This window comes from Ictidomys tridecemlineatus, chromosome 1, assembly GCF_052094955.1.
Source record: "Ictidomys tridecemlineatus isolate mIctTri1 chromosome 1, mIctTri1.hap1, whole genome shotgun sequence".
Lineage (NCBI taxonomy): Eukaryota > Metazoa > Chordata > Mammalia > Rodentia > Sciuridae > Ictidomys > Ictidomys tridecemlineatus.
Window position 1 is genome coordinate 127,322,074 of NC_135477.1, and position 18,844 is coordinate 127,340,917.

Consider the following 18,844-nt stretch of genomic DNA (forward strand, 5'->3'; position numbering starts at 1 on the left):
ATTATAAAATTTTACATTGTAAAATGTAAAATTAGATTTGGGTTTTAAAATCTCACCCTCACTGCTGTGTGGGGAGTATCAATAGAGAAGCAGTGAGGGGCTGGGGATGTGGCTCAAGCGGTAGCGCACTTGCCTGGCATGCGTGCGGCCCGGATTCAATCCTCAGCACCACATACAAACAAAGATATTGTGCCCGCTGAAAAACTAAAAAAAATAAATAAATATTAAAATTCTCTCTCTCTCTTTAAAAAAAAAAAATAGAGAAGCTGAGAGCCCAGTTAGGCTATTCCAGCTGTGGCAGAGGGGGAGAATACATCTAGTTGTGTATTCTTTGCTTTGTCAAGATTGAGTCAAGATAGAGTGCTTGATATGTCTTAAAAACTTGGCCATTATATACAAAAATAGTGATGCTATTACTTGCTAAATTTGGCAGGGTGTGTGTGTGTGTGTGTGTGTGTGTGTGTGTGTGTGTGTGCTGGGTTTTGAGCCTAGGGCCTTGCGCATGCTAATAACTTGCTGCATCACTGAACTATATACCCCACAGCTTCTAATTTTTTTATATCAGGAAATTAATATTGGGAAGAACTATGGTTTGAATGGTCATGCTCTCTCCAAATCCATGTTGAAACTTAATCCCTAAGCGACAGGGCCTTTAGGAGATGGATGCTCTCATGGATAGTAGTAGTGCCTTGTGAACAGGCTGGAGGAAGCTAGTCAGACACCTCTGTCCTCCTGTCCCCTTCACCATGTCAACACAGCCACAAGGTGCCACACTGGAAGCACGGAGTGGGCCCTCAGCAGACCTTGAACTTACCAATGCTTCCATCTTGGACTGCCCAGCCTCCAGAACTGGGAGAAACAAATTTGTATTATTTATTAACTTCCTAAACTCAGGATTTTGTTATTGTGGTACAAACAGAGCAAGACAGTAAAGTATAATCTATTTTGCAAGATTGTTATGAATATTAAATAAAGTAGTGGATATTAAATTAATTTAAAACTATAAACCAAGATATCTTCTTCTTTTTCATAATATCATTACTACTATTTTTAAAAGCATTTAGTGATTATTGACTATGTGCTAGGCACTGTCTAGGTGTTTGTAATATATATTTATATACAACGAGGGAGAGAGACATTAAAAATTATATATCCATATTTTCAAATTTATATATATATACATACACACATACATACATATATGTACACATACATATGTGTATATGTGAATCCATCCAAATTGTATGTAAAACTTGGCCAGAACAGCCATCAAGAGTGACATCTCTGAGCTGAGATCAGAAGAATGAGTGAGCAAGGTTTACTGGGTGAAGTAGGGGAAAGTATTTGTGCACTAGACAGTTTGAGCAAATTCTGCTGGAGGCAGGAGGGAGTGTGGCTCATCAAGGAAAAATGGAGCAACAGGAAGCCTGAGAAACTGTCTGTAGTAAGACCACTGCTGCACATATTAGGGAACCAGTACTTGATTCTAACACTGGGGCTTTCCTTGGATAAGTGTAAAATTAGATTTGGGTTTGAAAACCTCACTCTCATTGCTGTGCTAGGAATTTCAATAGAGAAGCAATGAGCCGAGTTAGACTATTCCAGCTGTGGCAGAGGGGGAGAATGCATCTAGTTGCTTTGTTTATGAATTCTTTAAGTCAGTCTCCCAATGATATATAAAGAACAAATTCATGATGCTATTTTATTATTACAGTACTACACTATTGATGGCTCTGTTCTCACATGTCACAAATCTGCTTTCAAATTCATTTACCCAGGTATTTACTCAATCATCCATCTTCTGTTCTGTCAACTTCAATTTTATGCACCACCTAGTATATATCAGGCATGTTGTAGCTAACGAAATTACAAAAGCGAATATAGCTTAAATCCTTCTCTATGTCTATTGAGTCCAATTTCTGAGACAGAAATGGAAATAATTTTAGTATGGCCAGATGAAAGCCAATGGATATATTTACATAAAGAAAGGAATGATTAACTGGCATATGGTGATTCATCTTATAAATTTTACTAATGTAAAAACAATAAGAAACAAAATTCTTCTATTTTAAACAACAAATACAATAGAAGTTCCATATGATCGTTTGTTTTCCACAGGCCACATGTAAATTTGGTGCATGGGGATTGAAAAATATAAATATTTTTAAAAAGTGATATTTGCATATTTTAAGGTGAAATGTAACCATTTAACTGTAGTGCAGCTATTTTTATAATATAGCATTTAAAGTTTTTTTTAACATCAGAAGACTAAGATAGTTATAAGTGTTTTTTTATGTGTCAAACTAAGAATATTAATCTGATAAATTCAATAATTTGTGGTTGACACTGAAGAAGTGTCATTAGAAATGATCTAGGCCAGGGTGTGTAGCTAAGATGACACTATCGCCTGTTGTCTGGTCAGGTGTTGTCCTATTCACTAATCCATTCCTGTTCATAAGAGTGGTTCTCTCTCCATTGGTTCACTGCAACCTGGATATGACTAACCCAGAGACAGCTATCTTTCTACTCCTCTCATTTTTATCTTCCTTTTTCTCCTAGTGTAACTGTCCAACATGGAAAAGTTAGTGATTGCTATATCTTGAGTGTGTCCCCCCAAAATCATGTATTAGAAAATCAACAATGAGGTTGCATTACTTCTCAATGCAATAGTGTTGGGATGTGGGGCCTATGAGAGGTGTGAGGCCATGAGGGTGGAGTGAGTGGATTAGACATTAGAACTCTGGATTTCTTAGCCTTCCAATTTGGGAACTTTCACTTGAGGACTTGTAGGACTTTCTGACCTTCGACCTTGGACTGAGATTCATACCACTGGCTTTCTTGGTTCTCTGGCCTTCTGACTTGTGTTGAGCCACACAAATGGCTTCTCTAGTTCACCAGCTGACAGATGACCCATCATGGGAGTTAGCTTCCATAGTTATATGAGTCAACTCCCTTAATAGAGCCCACTTATCCTATTCTATTCATTTTTTGTTTCTGGAAGAATATGACTGATACAATGGTACACTAGCTCTTTGGAATAAAAAGAATGCTTGGGCAGATGATACCTCTGGAATGACCTGTTTAAGGTAAAAATTCTCATGTAATCCAGACATCTGAGTTATTCAGTTCTCAGGCACTGAGAACAGTGCAGGTGCCTTCTGGGGAGATTTTAGTAGCTTCCATATCATCACTGAAAACAATGGCTTAGATAATTGCTAAAAGAAAAGAAGTATTGGTCACTTCATTTTAAGGAAGGAATAAATTTATACATAAGTTAGTCTTGGGTTTCTGAGCAGAGGATAAATAATTTATTTATTAATTTGTTATTTATTATTATTCATTAAAACCATTTTATGGTTATTTTCAGTATACTTGTATGACCTGATAACAATGCAAGCACTTTTCTTCTTTACTTCTTCCTATCTCTTTCTTGCCTGCTTTGGAGACATAAGTAGCATTAATCAGATTAATCAGTTTTCAGTTATAAAGTCATACTACTTTACATTAATTAAATCCAGATTATTTACCAAAAAAGAGGTGATAAAAAGGCAATTTTGTATTTGGATTTAGGCAATAAACTATCTGGAAATACTAGAAATTATTATTTCCAGTGTTTATATTTGCAAATTCAATAAATTTGATAGCTAACTTTCTAATGATAATAGCTGAGAGTTGTTGATTTTTTAACTTTGTCAGGCAATGTGATAAGTGTTTTATATGCATAACCTCATTCAGTTCTCTCAACATCATTCACTTTATGGAAGTGGAAACCTAATAATAAATTGCTTACCATCACATAGCTGATCAATGGCAGAACTCAAACATATTGACTTCAAAGCTGTATACTCTACACTACTGACCCATTTTCTTGCATATATTTTATACAGATCAGATCCATTATCACATTCATTTACTTTATTATAATAATCATATTATTTGTCATCATAACATCATTTAACAGACAGTTACTGAGTTTTAATTATGTGCTATGGAAGAAAACAATCAAATTTTGCACATTGTTTAAGGAATTACACAGAACAGAAAAGAGATACAGAGATAAGCACATCAGAATTTCAAAAGCCAACAGCTAAGTTGTACTAAGGAAACAGTAGACAATACTTTTGACTGCTGACACATGTGAACATAAATGCCCTCTCCTTTGGAAGTTGAAATTAGGCTCTGGAGTGAGTTATCTGGATACAAGTTCCAGTTCTGCCAATTGCAGCTCTATGGTCTTGGGAAAGTTACATGCAACTGTAAAATGGGAATAAAAGCAATACTCACTACCTAGGGGGTTTGGTGAGAATTAAACGCATCTAATGCTCAGAACATCTCCTAGCACATGACAGCATAGCCATTATTGATATCAATATTGAAACTTTGTGGTTTTGTAGCTAGTACTTATCTACTCCTATAGAACCTTGCCCCTTTTTCTATTTAGGTATTATCTTTCACTTTAAGACTCAGACTTCCTCTTTGTGTACTGCAAGACTCTCACCCTTCTCAGCAGACAAAGGACAGTTGTCGGACTAAAAAGAAAATCTTTTGGAAGAAGAAATAAAGCCAGAGAGGTGGCTATAAGAGGACATGCTTCACTCTCCTTGTATCAGGTCATGCTATAAAGCCCTCTTCCTTGTTTGCTTCACAAGCAGGTAACAGAATTGCTTCTTATGGAGGGAGAAAAGGCCTCTCTTCCATTTTTCAACTTGTTAGAAAAGAACGCTAAATGACCTGGGTTCTAGGAAGGATCTTTATATTGTAATAACTTCTAAGGATAATCAAAGCTGACATGCACCATGGTAAATGGATTTAGAATAGCAGCTAGAATTTCTTCCTTTTTAACCATGGTATTAAGATTTATGGCTTCCATACCTGGCTGGACAGCAGAATCACCTGTTACACTGGTTAAATGCGGATCAATCCTTGCTTTCCACTTTTTACCCTCTTTCTCAACTCCATTTTCAGTGACCTGATTCATTGAGTCTGCAGTAGGGCTTTGGAATCTGTTATTTTTAAGCATTGGAAATCACTGGCTAGGATTACTCATGCATGTGTTCATGAGATATGGACTTGGTAATGGCAAGTCCCATTTTTTCTTCCTAAATTGACATTGAAATGTAATTTATTTAAAAACAAGATCTAATGTCACTTAATAGTCTATTTCATTGAAGTCCCATGAAGAGGACTAGAAAAGGGTTAAAAAAATAGTAGTCATGGGCTGGGGTTATGGCTCAAGTATTGTGTCAATTTAAGACTAATATATATATAATATATATATTATATATACACATATACAATATATACATACATATGTATACACATATATACACACACATATATATATATGTAGTCATTATTGGATTGTTAAATTCTCAAAATCAGCATTGTTGTTCTTCTCTCTCTCTCTCTCTCTCTCTCTCTCTCTCTCTCTCTCTCTCTCCTTTTTTTTTTTTTTTTGCAGGAGTTGGGGGTGGTATTGGGGACTAGGGACTGAACCCAGGGGTGCTTCTTAACCCATTGAGCCACACTCTCAGCCTTTAAAAAAAAAAAATGAGACAGGGTCTCGCTGAGTTGCCTAGAGCCTCACTTAGTTTCTGAGGCTGGGTTTGAACTTGCCATCCTCCTGTCTCAGCCTCCTGAGTTGCTGAGATTACTGGTGTGTATCACCATGCCTGGCAGAATTGGCAGTTTCAAGCTGGAAGAAATACTAAAGCCACAGTCCTATTTCTTCACCCTATAGATACAGAAGCAACTCTTTCCATTTAATGGGAGATTGCTATGAGAACACCATGATCTGAAGGCACTGTGACTTCTCAAAGTAATATAGATAACTGGAAAAAATTCTTAATTCCCACTAATAACCCTTAATTCCCACTTCATAACCCTTCTATGTCTTTGATAGTCATCAAAATGGATTGGATATGTTTCTCATTTTTTGGCTAAACAAACCAAGGGCATTTGTTCTTAAAAAACATAGCAGAATAACTATTTGCAGCACCATTCTTATCAGATAGCACTTAAAACCACATTTTGAGAATTAAATGGAATCTTACCTTTAAGAGGCACCTTGACATCAAGGCCATAGAATAAAGGCAAGAGAGAAGAACAAGAATAGAAACAGAAACTGCAGAAGAAAAAGAAGACGATTATGTAAATCTGAATTTCTGTAGAGCCATTTAGGTAGTACAAAACCTAAGCATTTCCACATTGCTCAGGTCTTCCCATTTCTCATGTGCACAAGTACCTTTTTGTTTCAAAAATTCACACCTTTCATTTATCTATTGGCAAAGCAATGCCAGAGTTTAATGCTGATTCACATAATTTAGAATTGTATGAGGTCTTCTAGATATTTGGTCTAAGCCTCCAATTTTATAGATGTGTAAAACAAGTATAATAAATCAATAGTTCAATTTCACACAAGTTTGTGCCACAGTGAAGGCTAGAACCTAGATATCCCGAGACCTACAGTATCTTTATCTTCTATGTATGGGAGAATATTTCAAAAACATAAAATATGATCAGAATATACATGTAATGACACATTAAACTATCATTGTCTGGTTAATGGGATAGGTTTAGAATCAAGGTGCAGCAGAGAGAATATTAATATGTAGGGTAAACATATGATCAATTATACACAGTGGAATACTTCTAAGAGGGAAATGGGCTGTTATTAGTAATTACATTGGGGCAATAGGAAATTCCTGGGTATTTGTGGGTGTAGTATATACACCTCCTGTTGGTATAAAATATGCTCCTGCATCAATGGACATGTCAGATAATGAGTGTGTGATGTTCCCACTATTGTGCCTCTCGTATAGACTGTTTCTTAATGGACTAATGATTATTAAATAAAGTCTGACTTATCTCTCTTTACTGAGGACTTTCACTAGAAAAGCAAATAATTGGATGAACAAACACAGACTGTGTGGCACTGGAGTACAACCGACTGTAGGCTAATTATAAAAGGTCATAGGTTAGGTGAGTTTTAAAACATTTTGATTTCCTTGGTAATGTACTTATTACTGAGTCCATAAGTCTTTTGCTCAATTATCCCATACAGAAAATATTCTGTTGGTTCCAGCATATTTGATTAAGGGTCAGATATGGGCTTCTCATAGTGTACATACTATTTGCACATTCCCTTTACTGTTGTTGCTTATAAGGTTCTGGCTTCACTGTGGCTAAATTGTATAATCAAGTTATAAATATGGTGCTCATGGTCATGTATTAGTGACTATTCCATAATTTTGAAAAGCAGAAATTTTATCCATAAAAAAAATACTGGAAGATACACCCACAGCAGGGAAAGCTAGAGATGGAGAGAAAACAGCAGGCTTCCCACAATTACTATGAGAAGGTCTGACATCAGAGCTACTTTTCTGGTCATAAGCAGATGTCTGCACTTAATCTGTGATGAAATTCTTGGTCCCTGCAGTATGGTGAACAGATCATGGCACTTGGAGTCAGTCACACACCCTGACTTTTGGTCTTGATTTCCCATAGATTAGTTACATAATCTTGGGCAAGTTATTAATCTCTTTGATCCATTGTTTTATTATCTACATAAAAAGGGACCAGAACATCTGCTGTGTCTGTCTCATAGAGTAATTATTAGGATCATATGAGATGATGACTTTGGAAATGCTTTGGACTATGCTTTGGACATAGTTGAGGTAATTTTGTAAGGTGTGCTGATATCACCTGATTTATACTAACTGTGTGCATGGCAATGGGCCTTAAAGAAGGGATTCCAAGTACTCTCAGTAGGTGATCTAATAGTCCAAGGGAAAGAATGGAGAGTATCTCTGACATAAATGCTGTTTAGCCTTTTGGAGAGTGTGTGAGAGTGAGGCCAACTGAATAGAAGGTTCAATATAAATCTCATCTTTCATTCATCTCTCTAATCAGAAACAACTGGGATGTTTTTGAAGTGGCTTAGCTTACCATCTCATGTGCAGTATGTGGCTTTGATAACTACAGTCCTTATTTTCTGTTAGGAAGTTAATGAATGTTTAAGAAGTTCATAAATAAAGTGAAATGTATTGAGCAAAAGGGTTGGGAACATTTTCACATTATGTTCTTACAATGAACAAAATCTTAATTCCTTTTCCCCCCAAATTTCTATGGGATTTATTTAGAGAGGGGCTAGGGTGGTGACATTGATAGATATAGTTCCCTCCCCACTTTTCTAAACCTCAGCTAAATGGGGACTGAATGTCATCATCAAGTTTTGGGGGCAGAACTGCCTTAACATCAACTTTCTCCTTGAGCCATACCCAGCAAGTTTATGAATGAGCAAAGCATGGCCAAGGTCTGAATGGACAATGTTAGATGTGTCTTTGACCCCAGGGAAGTTGGGAGTAACACTGCCTTCTGTGGGTCTTCCTACCAGTCACTGGGAGATTAAAGATGGTTCTTGGTTTACTTCTGCCATTGCAGAACTATACAGACCACCTTTGAAAAGGGAAATTTGAATTTAAAATTTTAAAATTTAAAATTTAAAATTTTATGTGTACTTTAGGAGTAGAAATTTCTTTTTAATTATACTTTTAAATTTGATTGATAATTTTCTTGGTATTTCCTAATTTTCACATGTGACCTTGTTACTCATGGGACCCATGAGAAGTGAGTAGAAATGTTGGCATTCCTATTTTCTAGGAATGGCTTAGACATAAGGAGTGTGGTCATTCACTCAAGGTCAAAAGAGCTCCTGAAGAAGCTCCTGTTTAAGAATCTGGTACTTGGTGGCCTGACCACTGCAATTCACTCTTTCCCCATGACCTCACTAAATAAGGAGAGCTATAAAAGCAATTTGAGATTAATCAAATCTTGACAATTATCTCAGGAATGGCTGATGGTTTACTATTTTACTCTTATGTGTCCATGGTACAGGCTGAAAAATAGCCATATGCTTTTTAAATACAGGGTTTTAGGTAGCTACTTCCATTCAGTAAGACTGGGATGCTAGAGAAAACCTCGTTGCTGTCCTTTTTGTATTTCTCCGGGGGACTCTCCTGGTATTTTGGGGAGGACAGGTTTTACTATGCAAGACTGTTAAACTCACAGCATCCCTTCCTGAGCCTCAGCCTTTCTCCCAACACACAATCATTTCTAAGTGACCTCTTTCAGAATCCCTATGTTTTGCTCCCCCCAAACATTGATTGACTTGGAAGAAACATTTTCTTTTTCAGATCTCAGAGAAAGTGATAAGAGGCATAGTTATCATGTGTCAGCCTAAGATTCCTAACTCACGGTTGAAGTAAAACTGTAGCACAAGGATGAAAGGGCTTTTAATGAATAATAAAGGGAAAGATTTTTTTTAAGGTGCTAAAAATATTTTCAAAAGAAAGAGTGGAGTAACGAAATTCAGAAGAAAGTTTGGGAAAGGAAATGAAAACAAGAAACAAAAACAGAAAACACAGAAAAGAATAAGAACCAACACACAATGAGAAAATGTCAAGGGTGGGTGACTGGTGCCCCAGCCTCTGCTGGAACCCTGGGCCTAACTGCAGGTGAGTCCTACATTTCCTGTACCTGCACCTACCTATGCCAAGTCCACAGTAACTGAGAAGAGAGAGGGAGGACACAGGCAGCAAAATCAATACTACTCTCTCATTAAATAAATAAAGGATAAAACAGATATTGAACTTGACGCATACCTTTTCTTCTAAGTCCTTTATCTGTCTTTTCTGAATGTCTGTTTTATCTTCTAAGTCACGGATTCTCTGAAGAAAGGAAAAAATTAAAAGGAAAACATTGGTAGGTGTTAAGTCATACAGAAAAATTGTTCACCAAACCAAAATTCAAACCATTCTATCAAAACATTTACATTTGTATTGTAGCTAGAAATATCACAGAGTTGTTTTTTTTTTGTGTGTGTGTGTGTGTGTGTGTACATACAAGATTGTTTCCACCAGGCTTATGGTGAAAAATTGTCATTGGTTATATTAAAATATTTCCCAACTGTTATGGTTTGGGTCTCAGTTGCTTACCAGAGGCCAGTGCACCAAAGGTGTGGTCCTCAGTGGCAGTGTTGGGAGGTGGTGGAACATCTATTTAGGAGGTGGGGACTAGTGTAAGGAAAGTCACTGGGGGCATGTCCTCCAAGGCAGTTGCCACTGGGGGTGTGCCCTTACAGGAGATATTGGGACTCCAGCCCCTTTCTCTCTGTTTGCTTTCAGGCTGCCAGGAGGTGAGCAGATTTGTTCCACCACAGACTCCCCACTGTGATGCACAGACTCACAATGCATCCAAAAGAAACCAGAGCCAACCATTGAACTGAAGCCTCTGAAACATGAGCCAAAATAAACCTTTTCCTTTAAGTTGATTTTCTCAAGTATTTTGTCACAGTGACTGGAAGCTGACTAACAACTAGCCCTTTATACTTGGCCTGTTCTTGCAGATCCCTTCCCAGGGGAGAGGAATAGATCCCACCAGCTGACTTTGGGCTTGGCCATGAGAATTGTTTTGACTAGGGCATTGTAAGTTGGTCTGATATTCAGGAATAACACATCCTTGTAGAGTGAGCGATATGTTCTAGAACTAGTGAACAAGAAAAAAAAAATGTGTGGTATAAAACATTTGGATTGAGATTTTTGGAGGTTTGTCAGCACAGTGAAAATGGCAAAAGCTCTTTTGTCCAAATATAAATAATCCCATTGCTTTTTTATTAAACCTTTCTTTTCAACCTTATTTTAAATGCTTCAGGGTGGAATTTTTTTATAAAACAGGTTTGGTCAGTACTCAACAAGCATGGATTATGCTTCAAAATAAGTTCTCAGAAAGGTAGTGATAAACTGAGAGATAAATAAATCATAACAAAAATATTACAAGGAACCATAAAGACAAAAAAACTTTGGGACTCTTTGAACTTACCTGGTTAACTAGGTAATAAAATCCCTCTAATTTTAATAGCACAGATTAAATATCAACATTACATGCACAACTATTTACAAGTAAAAATGTCTTCACGATTACACCTGGCACCCTGACATGTTCATGCACACGAGCGTGCTGTGCATGCTGATTACTGCATCCTCTGTCTGGAACAAATGGGAAACAAGAGAACTAAAGCCTAAGAAGATGACAGTGGTAGCCAAATGCAGTGATAATATATGAAGAGAGGTTTTTATAATGCAAGTGAGGAGAAAAAAGGGAAGCTAAGGCAAAAGGGTACTTGAACTTGGAAATTAGATCTCTATAAAACAGTAGCTCTCAAGTGGGGCTGATTATTTCCCCTACCCTGGAGGGACATTTGGCAGTGTCTGAACAGTTTTTTTTAAAAGCTAGTATGCTTATTTTAACATGCATAATTCAGTGGTTCATGACTTTATGCACCATCACCACTATCTAACTGTCTGGACATTTTTTATTGTCATATTTGAAGGTGTGTACAACTAGCATCTTGTAGGTAGAGGCCAGGAAGGCTCTAAATAACCTACTAATGTGATACACAGGACAGCCCTACGCCCTCCCCAGTAAAGAGTAAAGAATTATCTGGTCCAAAATGTCAGTAGTGCTGAGACTGAGAAGCTGTGCTCTATAAGAAAGGCCCTAAGATTTGTGCAGGAGGGGCTGGTGTGTTTTGCTTAGAGTTGAGACCATCAAGGGGGGTCTTGAAATGATGTGGGCAATGAATGCTAGAGAAGGAGATGGGACTGGAATGTTGCTGGTTTGTATACATGTGTGAAGTGTGTGCTGGTGTGCATCTCATGATACTGCTATGCTCCAAAGCCATGCAGTAAAAGAGGATATTTGTTAGACATTTCCACCTTGAGTATGCAAGTAATTCCTTGGCATGTGTCCTGGGTGGGGAGGCAAGTATGATACCAAGAAAAATCATGAATATGTGAGATTACTGAAGTACTGGTTCAGCCATCAACTCTGTGCTTGCTAGACACATCTTGCCATGTTTAAGACTGTGCTGGATTTAGTGGAGAAGATAGGCAACCATTAGACCCTGATCTCAAAGAGCTATTAGATCCAGATGGGAAGACAAAATTTAAAAGACAGGAATTAGCAAAATTATGTGGAAAAGTAAACAGTGGCCAAAATGATGTATAACTCCATCACCAATCTCCAATTCCTGATACAGTGTTTGGCATGGGGGAGCTTCCCCGAATAGTGGTCAAGTGAAACTACTGAGCTACCTTTCTGACCAAGGCTTCGTTTATTTTTGTTCTCATCCCCTTGCCATCCGACCCAACAGGAAACCTTTTGGGGCCCAAACAGATCCCTTTTCCACCTTCTTCATTTATCTCTGCTGCTACCAAGTACACCACCTAGTCACTGCCGTGCCCCTCAGGATGGTGTGAGAGCTCACCACCAGCCCTTCCTGCCTGTCTCTCATCCATCAACGGCAGCCACGTGAACTCTGAAAATGTGAAAATGACCAAGCAGTCCCCTGAGTTTAAGAAACTGAAGAAAGGGAATAAGAAAAAGTTAGCTGCCTTGTGCTCAGAACAAAATCCAGACACTAGCAAGGCCCTACAGGATCTGGCCTTTTCTTATCTCTCAAACTTGACTGTGTATGTGCTCCGGCCACACTGGACTTTTCTCAGTTCCTTGAATGTTATAAAATGATTCCCACCCCAGAGATCTGGCCCTTGTTGTTCCTATCTCCTGAGATATTTTGTCAAGATCTTGGGGTGGCAGTTTCCCTGGGTTTTAGATATCTTTTTGAGAGGCTTGCTCTGACCAGTGGTCTAAAGCAGCCCATCCTGCTCCCACGCTCTTGTGCACATTCATGTGCACTGTACAATCTTCTTCATAGCACTATCACCACTCTTAGAAATTGCCTTGATGACTGCTCATTTGTGTGTGTGGCTTTGTTCCTTTCCAGCTGTAAGACAGATGAGAGCAGTGACTCTGATGTCTTTGTTCATCATCATATTCCCAGCACCTGGTGCCCAGCAGGCCCCAATACCTGGTTTTGAATAGGTGTATAACAGGGTAGTTTTTTTTGTTTTTTTTTTTTTGTAACAGAGGTAGCACCCAGGGACACTCTGTCACTGAGTTACTTCCCCAGACCTTTTAATTTTTTATTTAGAGACAGCATCTTGCTAACATGCCCAGACTGGCCTCAAACTTGTGATTCTCTTGCCTCAGCCTCCTGAGTCACTGGAATTATAGGTGGGCACCACTATGCCCAGCAATGAAATGTAGATTTTCTTCTGCAATGTGTGGTCCATTTTGTTCATTAGGAATAGGACCCTGAAGGAGGTAGATGATTAAGTGGAACTGGAAAAATGGCAATGTCTGGCTAAATGCAGTGACAACAGAAGGATATTATGGGGTCAATAATCATGCAAAAGCTTGAAGGTGGAAAATCAAGGTCCAAATGGTACTAGAAAGTTTTGCATGAGTAGTGGAAAATATGCCCTGGAAATAGTCTTAAGTCAGGTTTTGGAGAGAGGAGGAGCTGGTTGATAAGGGCCCTGAAGAGATCTGCACAAGACTTGATCAATGGAAAATTGAGACCATGGGGACTGAGGGCAAGAACGTACCATGAAGAAAGGTACCTGTGGTGGAGCTGGCTGTGGTGGTGCATGCCTGTAATCCCAGTGGCACAGCATGGGGTGGAGTCGGGGAGTCAAGGAGGAGAATTACAAGTTCAAAGTCAGCCTCAGCAACTCAGCAAAGGCCTAAGAAACTTAGTAAGACCCTGTCTCAAAATAAAAAATAAAAAGGGCTAAGGAAGGTTGCTCAGTGGTTAAGTGCCCCTGGGTTCTATCCCTGAGCCCAAAAAGAACCTGTGGTGTTATGCACAGTAGACTGAAAAGAAGACAGCAGGAAGCCTTCCCATAACAAGGTCCCCATGGCACCTGCAAGTGCTTTTAAAAATGCCACTTATCAAGTAATGACATGACTGTCTCCTAAATTTTGTAAAGGTAAGATCTACGGTGAATTCTCTATCATGCACAGTATCTGGCACTAGGAAATACATTTAAATGTTTGAATCAATGCAGAGACGATAGAACTGGGTTTTCAGGAAACATTTGGAACATCTGAAAGCTGTAGCAGTAATGCCTATAATAATAGGTGTGAACAAAATGGACCAGCCTCAAAAACATTTGGTGGGGAATGCCATCTGGATGCAGGGGTTCTTTAATTGTTGGGGGCAAAGAACAGAATGTTTCCAGCAGAGGTGATTTGAGATAAAGTCATTCTGCTGACCAGCAGAGGCATATGGAGAGAAAAGAGGGAAGGTTATAAGTACAAGGATGCATATTTGAATTTACTCTGAAACATTTAAGCAGATATGTCTAACAAATGGTTAGTGATATGCTCCACATTTAGACTGTATTACATAGTTATATATGACAAATCCTGACCAATATTTTCTGAAGTAACTCCCAGAAATAAGCTACTGTTTAAAAGGAAATAAAAATCAGAAATAACTGGAAAAGGCATGTCCTAATGAACAATTGTTTGGGAGATGGAAAATGTCAATGGAATTCTCTGAAGCTAAGAAATATAATGTGCCTATTAGCTCGGGCTGGGTCAATTAAATAAAGGCTGTTCTTTCAGGAGTGAAGTACTTCAGCTAACTGGTTGAGGAGAGACTCAAATGGGAAAACAGTTTTTTTTTTTAAATCATAAAGTTAGATATCAATTAGTTCATTCAAAAATAAACATTTCTGTGGTTCTAAAATGTAACTCTCAATTTGCTAAAATCAATTAAGTATCATTTTTGCCTAAGAAATTTGTGCAGGGACACTTTTATCCCTTGATAGAAAAAAAAAAATGCATGGAGTAACGCAAAGGGTGCCACAGAGTCGCATTATTAAAGGCTTTAGAATTTGCATGGGTCAAAATCCAGGCCTTTGTGATGGGCTCTGACAGTGAGTCAATAGAACCACACATGTGTTTGTCTCTGGGACAAAGTACTTCAGACTTCCTTGCTAACTTGGGTAAATAGCTTCTAAAGGCCTGCAAAGATCCTGGCTGCTTCTGAAGACCGCCAATTTCAAGTTCCCACCAACTGTTCTTATTGGTGCCATATTATAATCTCAGTTCTTTTTTCACTTACCTCCATCACTGATAGCCACATGATTTCAGTTCCTATATATACTATCTGGCTTTTAGACCAGTTTCTTGTTACAATACTGAATACTACAGCCTGGCATTTTCAATTCTGGAATTTTTATTGAATCTGCTTTTTTGGCCAGGGCCTTATCCCTCATATGTCAAGATAAAACATGAATGAAGAATTAGAGTTAAGAATTTTAGTTGGAAATTAGTCCAGGATGCCTATTTTGAGTATTGATTGATTGATTGATTGGTTTGGGAATTGAACCCAGAGGCACTTTACCACTAAGTTACATCCTCAGTCCTTTTTGAATTTTTTTTTTTTTTTTTTTTTTTTAGTTTGAGGTAGGATCTTGCTAAATTTCCAAGGCTGGCCTTGAACTTGTGATCCTCCAGCCTCTGCGTCCCACACTGTTGGGATTACAGGTGTGTACCACCACACCAGGTCCTATTTTAAGTCTTGCTGGTTTAGATGAATATGAGCCACAGATGATTTAAACTACATAGTACAGTACTGAACAATGGTTACACACACTGGTCTTGGGATCAGGCAGACCTGGGTTGTAATCCTAGCTCTGTTACTTACTCTCTGTTTGATCTTGGGCAAATTGCTATCTGTGTGATTGTTGCCTCCAAATTGGGATAATAAAAATACTTACCTTGTGGGCTATTGTGAAGATTAAATAAAATGGTTTAAGTAAATCCTTTAGTTTAGTTCCTGACATACAGTAAATGGCAGTTAAAAGAGTAGCTTCAGGTTTTGTTGTTGCTGCTGTTTGTTCTGGGAATAAAGAGAAACCCTGTTCTTTTTCACACTATTAAGATTATTTACTGAGGCTCAGTTCTGGACTAGGATAAGTAATAGAAGAGAAGTAGTATTTCTGCCCTGGAGAGACAGTGTTCTGCTCAAAGAGATTCAAAGGATATTTCTTGACAAAGTAATTCTAAAAATGATAGCAGTATGCAGTGCTTCTGAAATGCCAATTTTCTGAAGGCAGAATTATTACAAACTGCCATCCTGTATTGAGTGATGGTAGAAAATAATATTTATTTTAGTGTCTAAAAACCTCCTGAGCTTCTCCATTTATACTCAACACCATGTGCAAAATTCATACTAAGTCCCACTTGCTTAGTACTGGCCTACACGGATGTAGGGACTCGGTCCTCACCTGGTGGGCTTGTTGTAAGAGTTCCATTCTCTCCTGGAGAATCTGACAGTCATACTCTCTGCTCTTCCTCAGCATTTGCCGCCGTAACTTTTCTACTGCCGTCCTCAGCTCCTCTTGTTGTTTTTCACTTAATAATTCACCAAACTTGATAACAGTTTCTTGCTGCAGAGCATTGTACAAAGTAGCTTCTAGTTCCTGGATTCTCTGGCAAATAGAATTAGAAAGGTCTAACTTTGGAATGGAGCATTTATGTGTAGTGTGGGAATGTACAGGTGTGGGTGGATATGCACATGGAGGGGTGCCTGAGTCTCCCTGGATCCTGGTGATAGAAGACATTTCAAAGTTTCTCCAGCCCAACTACCCTTCTGGATATTCCTCTTATGAGGGAAGACCACCTGTGAACTGCTCTAGTGGCAGAGATTCATTCATTCTCAGTCTTAGGATCCTGACCATTTCATATACTTTTCATCTTTAGAAAGCCCTTTGTTAAAATAGCCATACCTCCCTCTATTCTCAAGTATAGCTGAGAATAGGTTTATTCTCTCATTTAAAAGCCTTTTAGAAATTTAAAGGCATCTATCATGGTGGCCATTCTTTTAGAATTAAGTGATCTAAGTTGGAACAAAATACTTGAAATTGAAGATATGTTTCATCCACAAAATGCTGCCTTTCTTTCACACAACAATTCTCTGTACTTGAAGATGGCTCGATGGTCTCCATGTTTTTTTTTCCTTGAAATAAAAATTGGGGAATATAATTCAAATATGGCTTAGATTCTTGGAATTGGTCTGTTTGTAATACACTGAGATTTATGGTAGCTCTAGTGCTAACATTTCTCTGTGAATCCTTGTTTTGAGAGATAAAAAGATTCTACTGTCTCTTACAGCTCAGGGTTTGTACTTGTATTTTTATACTCTTCAGATACAGTTGCCAAAAATCTATAATTGTATCTCCTGTGATTTTTGACAGGAGTAACTGAGCATGTCTTGATGGGGATATTTTCCTAGCTCTTAGCCTTGACTAAGCATATCTGTCTTTGAAAAGTTAAATATGGTTTTCTAAATGAGGACTCAATATTTTTGGGAATCACATACATACCCAGCTCAATTTTAGTATGTATAGGTAAAAAGAGACAAGGGTGAAAGGGTAGGAAGGGAGAGGGAAAAAAAATCACTTGCTTCTTTGTTCTCTAAGTAGTAACCAATTGTCATTCTCTTCTTTTCCTTTCAAACAATGCCAGAGTCTCTTATTCATTTTGTAGAGGAAAGACTAATTCATTTTTGTTATAATAAGGGGCTAAGTGTATCACTCTTCCCCCAAAGTGACTCAGTCTGCTTCCAGGAAAGCATTATAAAAACCTCTGTTAGCAGCTTTTGAAATATTCCTCTGGTTTGTTCTTTTTCTTTTGATTTATTACTATGAATTAATGGGGGCAGGGCACGAGGAGAAAGGAAATATAAGTTGGAGTCCAATATTAGCAATCCTGCAATATGAATTGATGGAGAAGAAATCAAACATGAGTCTCTATCAGCATTATCTGTGGGGGAGGAAAAGGCAGAGTCCACTTCCCGACATACCCTTATTGCTGTGCCTGGATTAGGGTAGCTAAGACCACAGCATCTAAAGCCAGACCTATACAATACCCACTGACTGGCCTAGGAAAGTTTTGTTTTACTCTCAAGACTTTCCTTATATGTAACATAGTAATAGTGATATCCATGTCTTACAAGGTAATTATAAGAAATAAATTAATTAAAAAATGCATAACAAACATTAAAAACATTATTATTCTACCACTAGATTAGACTCCCAAATGTCTAGGTTGCTTAAATAAAATTTCTTTTTCATCTAAACTGCCATCCAATGTGTCTCAATATTATTTAACAACTTAAATTTAATTTTTAAAAAATGAAATATACTTATCTAACATTTTAAGAACACTATAAAAGAAAAGAGTGAGGATGTTCTAAAATTAGAACCAGAAACCAGTAAGTATATGGCCTGTACATTGTGGTCTGCTCAAATACACAGCATGACCAATTAAATAGGATCCCTGATTCCATAGCGTACAATTGTAAATTCTCTGGATGGCTCCATTGCTTGCTGTACTTACCATATATGCTTGGTCGAGAGCTTGTTTTCTGTAGTCTAGTTCTTCTTCCAGATAGCCTTTTATTTTGCAGAATTGTTCCTATAATAAGGGCCACATTGATAAAGAAAAAGAATCAGCTTAGTTAAATAGAAAGTGGTATATAAATCACACTGATTAATGTTTTCACGAATTCCAATGAAACAACAAATCACTGGTATTTGTAGAATCAGTGACTTTTGTTAGGGAAAGAGTCTAATGTTCACAGTCTCACACAGGGAATATGAAAATCAATAGACTGAGGTATAAAAGACATAATGAAAAATCCACATGGAATGCTCCAAGATTTTTATTGGAGACAATGTGATTAAGCACAGATTTTGACAAGCTATATGTTAAATAATAAGTCCATTTGTGTAAATATGGTCGGGTCTGCATCCAGATTCAACCAAATGCAGAGTGAAACTACTCGAAAAAATTGTACATCTGTACACCTAGAAACTGTTTCTCTTATTATTTGCTATAAAAATACAGTATAAAAACTAATATGCAG

General features: G+C 37.8%; 1 protein-coding gene across 7 annotated transcripts in view; it reads right to left on the bottom strand.

The window, feature by feature from the left end:
- Nucleotides 1-18,844, bottom strand: part of Jakmip2 (janus kinase and microtubule interacting protein 2) — a 162,501-nt gene that overhangs the window by 8,947 nt on the left and 134,710 nt on the right. For 3 of the 7 annotated variants that reach the window (XM_078047382.1, XM_078047379.1, XM_078047376.1), the window contains 3 exons: nt 18,316-18,393; nt 16,203-16,406; nt 9,663-9,728 (listed from right to left, as the gene is read on the bottom strand). In XM_078047382.1, the coding sequence (XP_077903508.1) occupies nt 9,663-9,728; nt 16,203-16,406; nt 18,316-18,393 (348 nt within the window). Of the gene's footprint in view, nt 1-814; nt 850-3,065; nt 3,216-6,053; nt 6,125-9,662; nt 9,729-16,202; nt 16,407-18,315; nt 18,394-18,844 lie in introns of all 7 variants that reach the window. The other 4 variants (XM_078047395.1, XM_078047387.1, XR_013438018.1 and 1 more) reach the window with 3 other exon arrangements.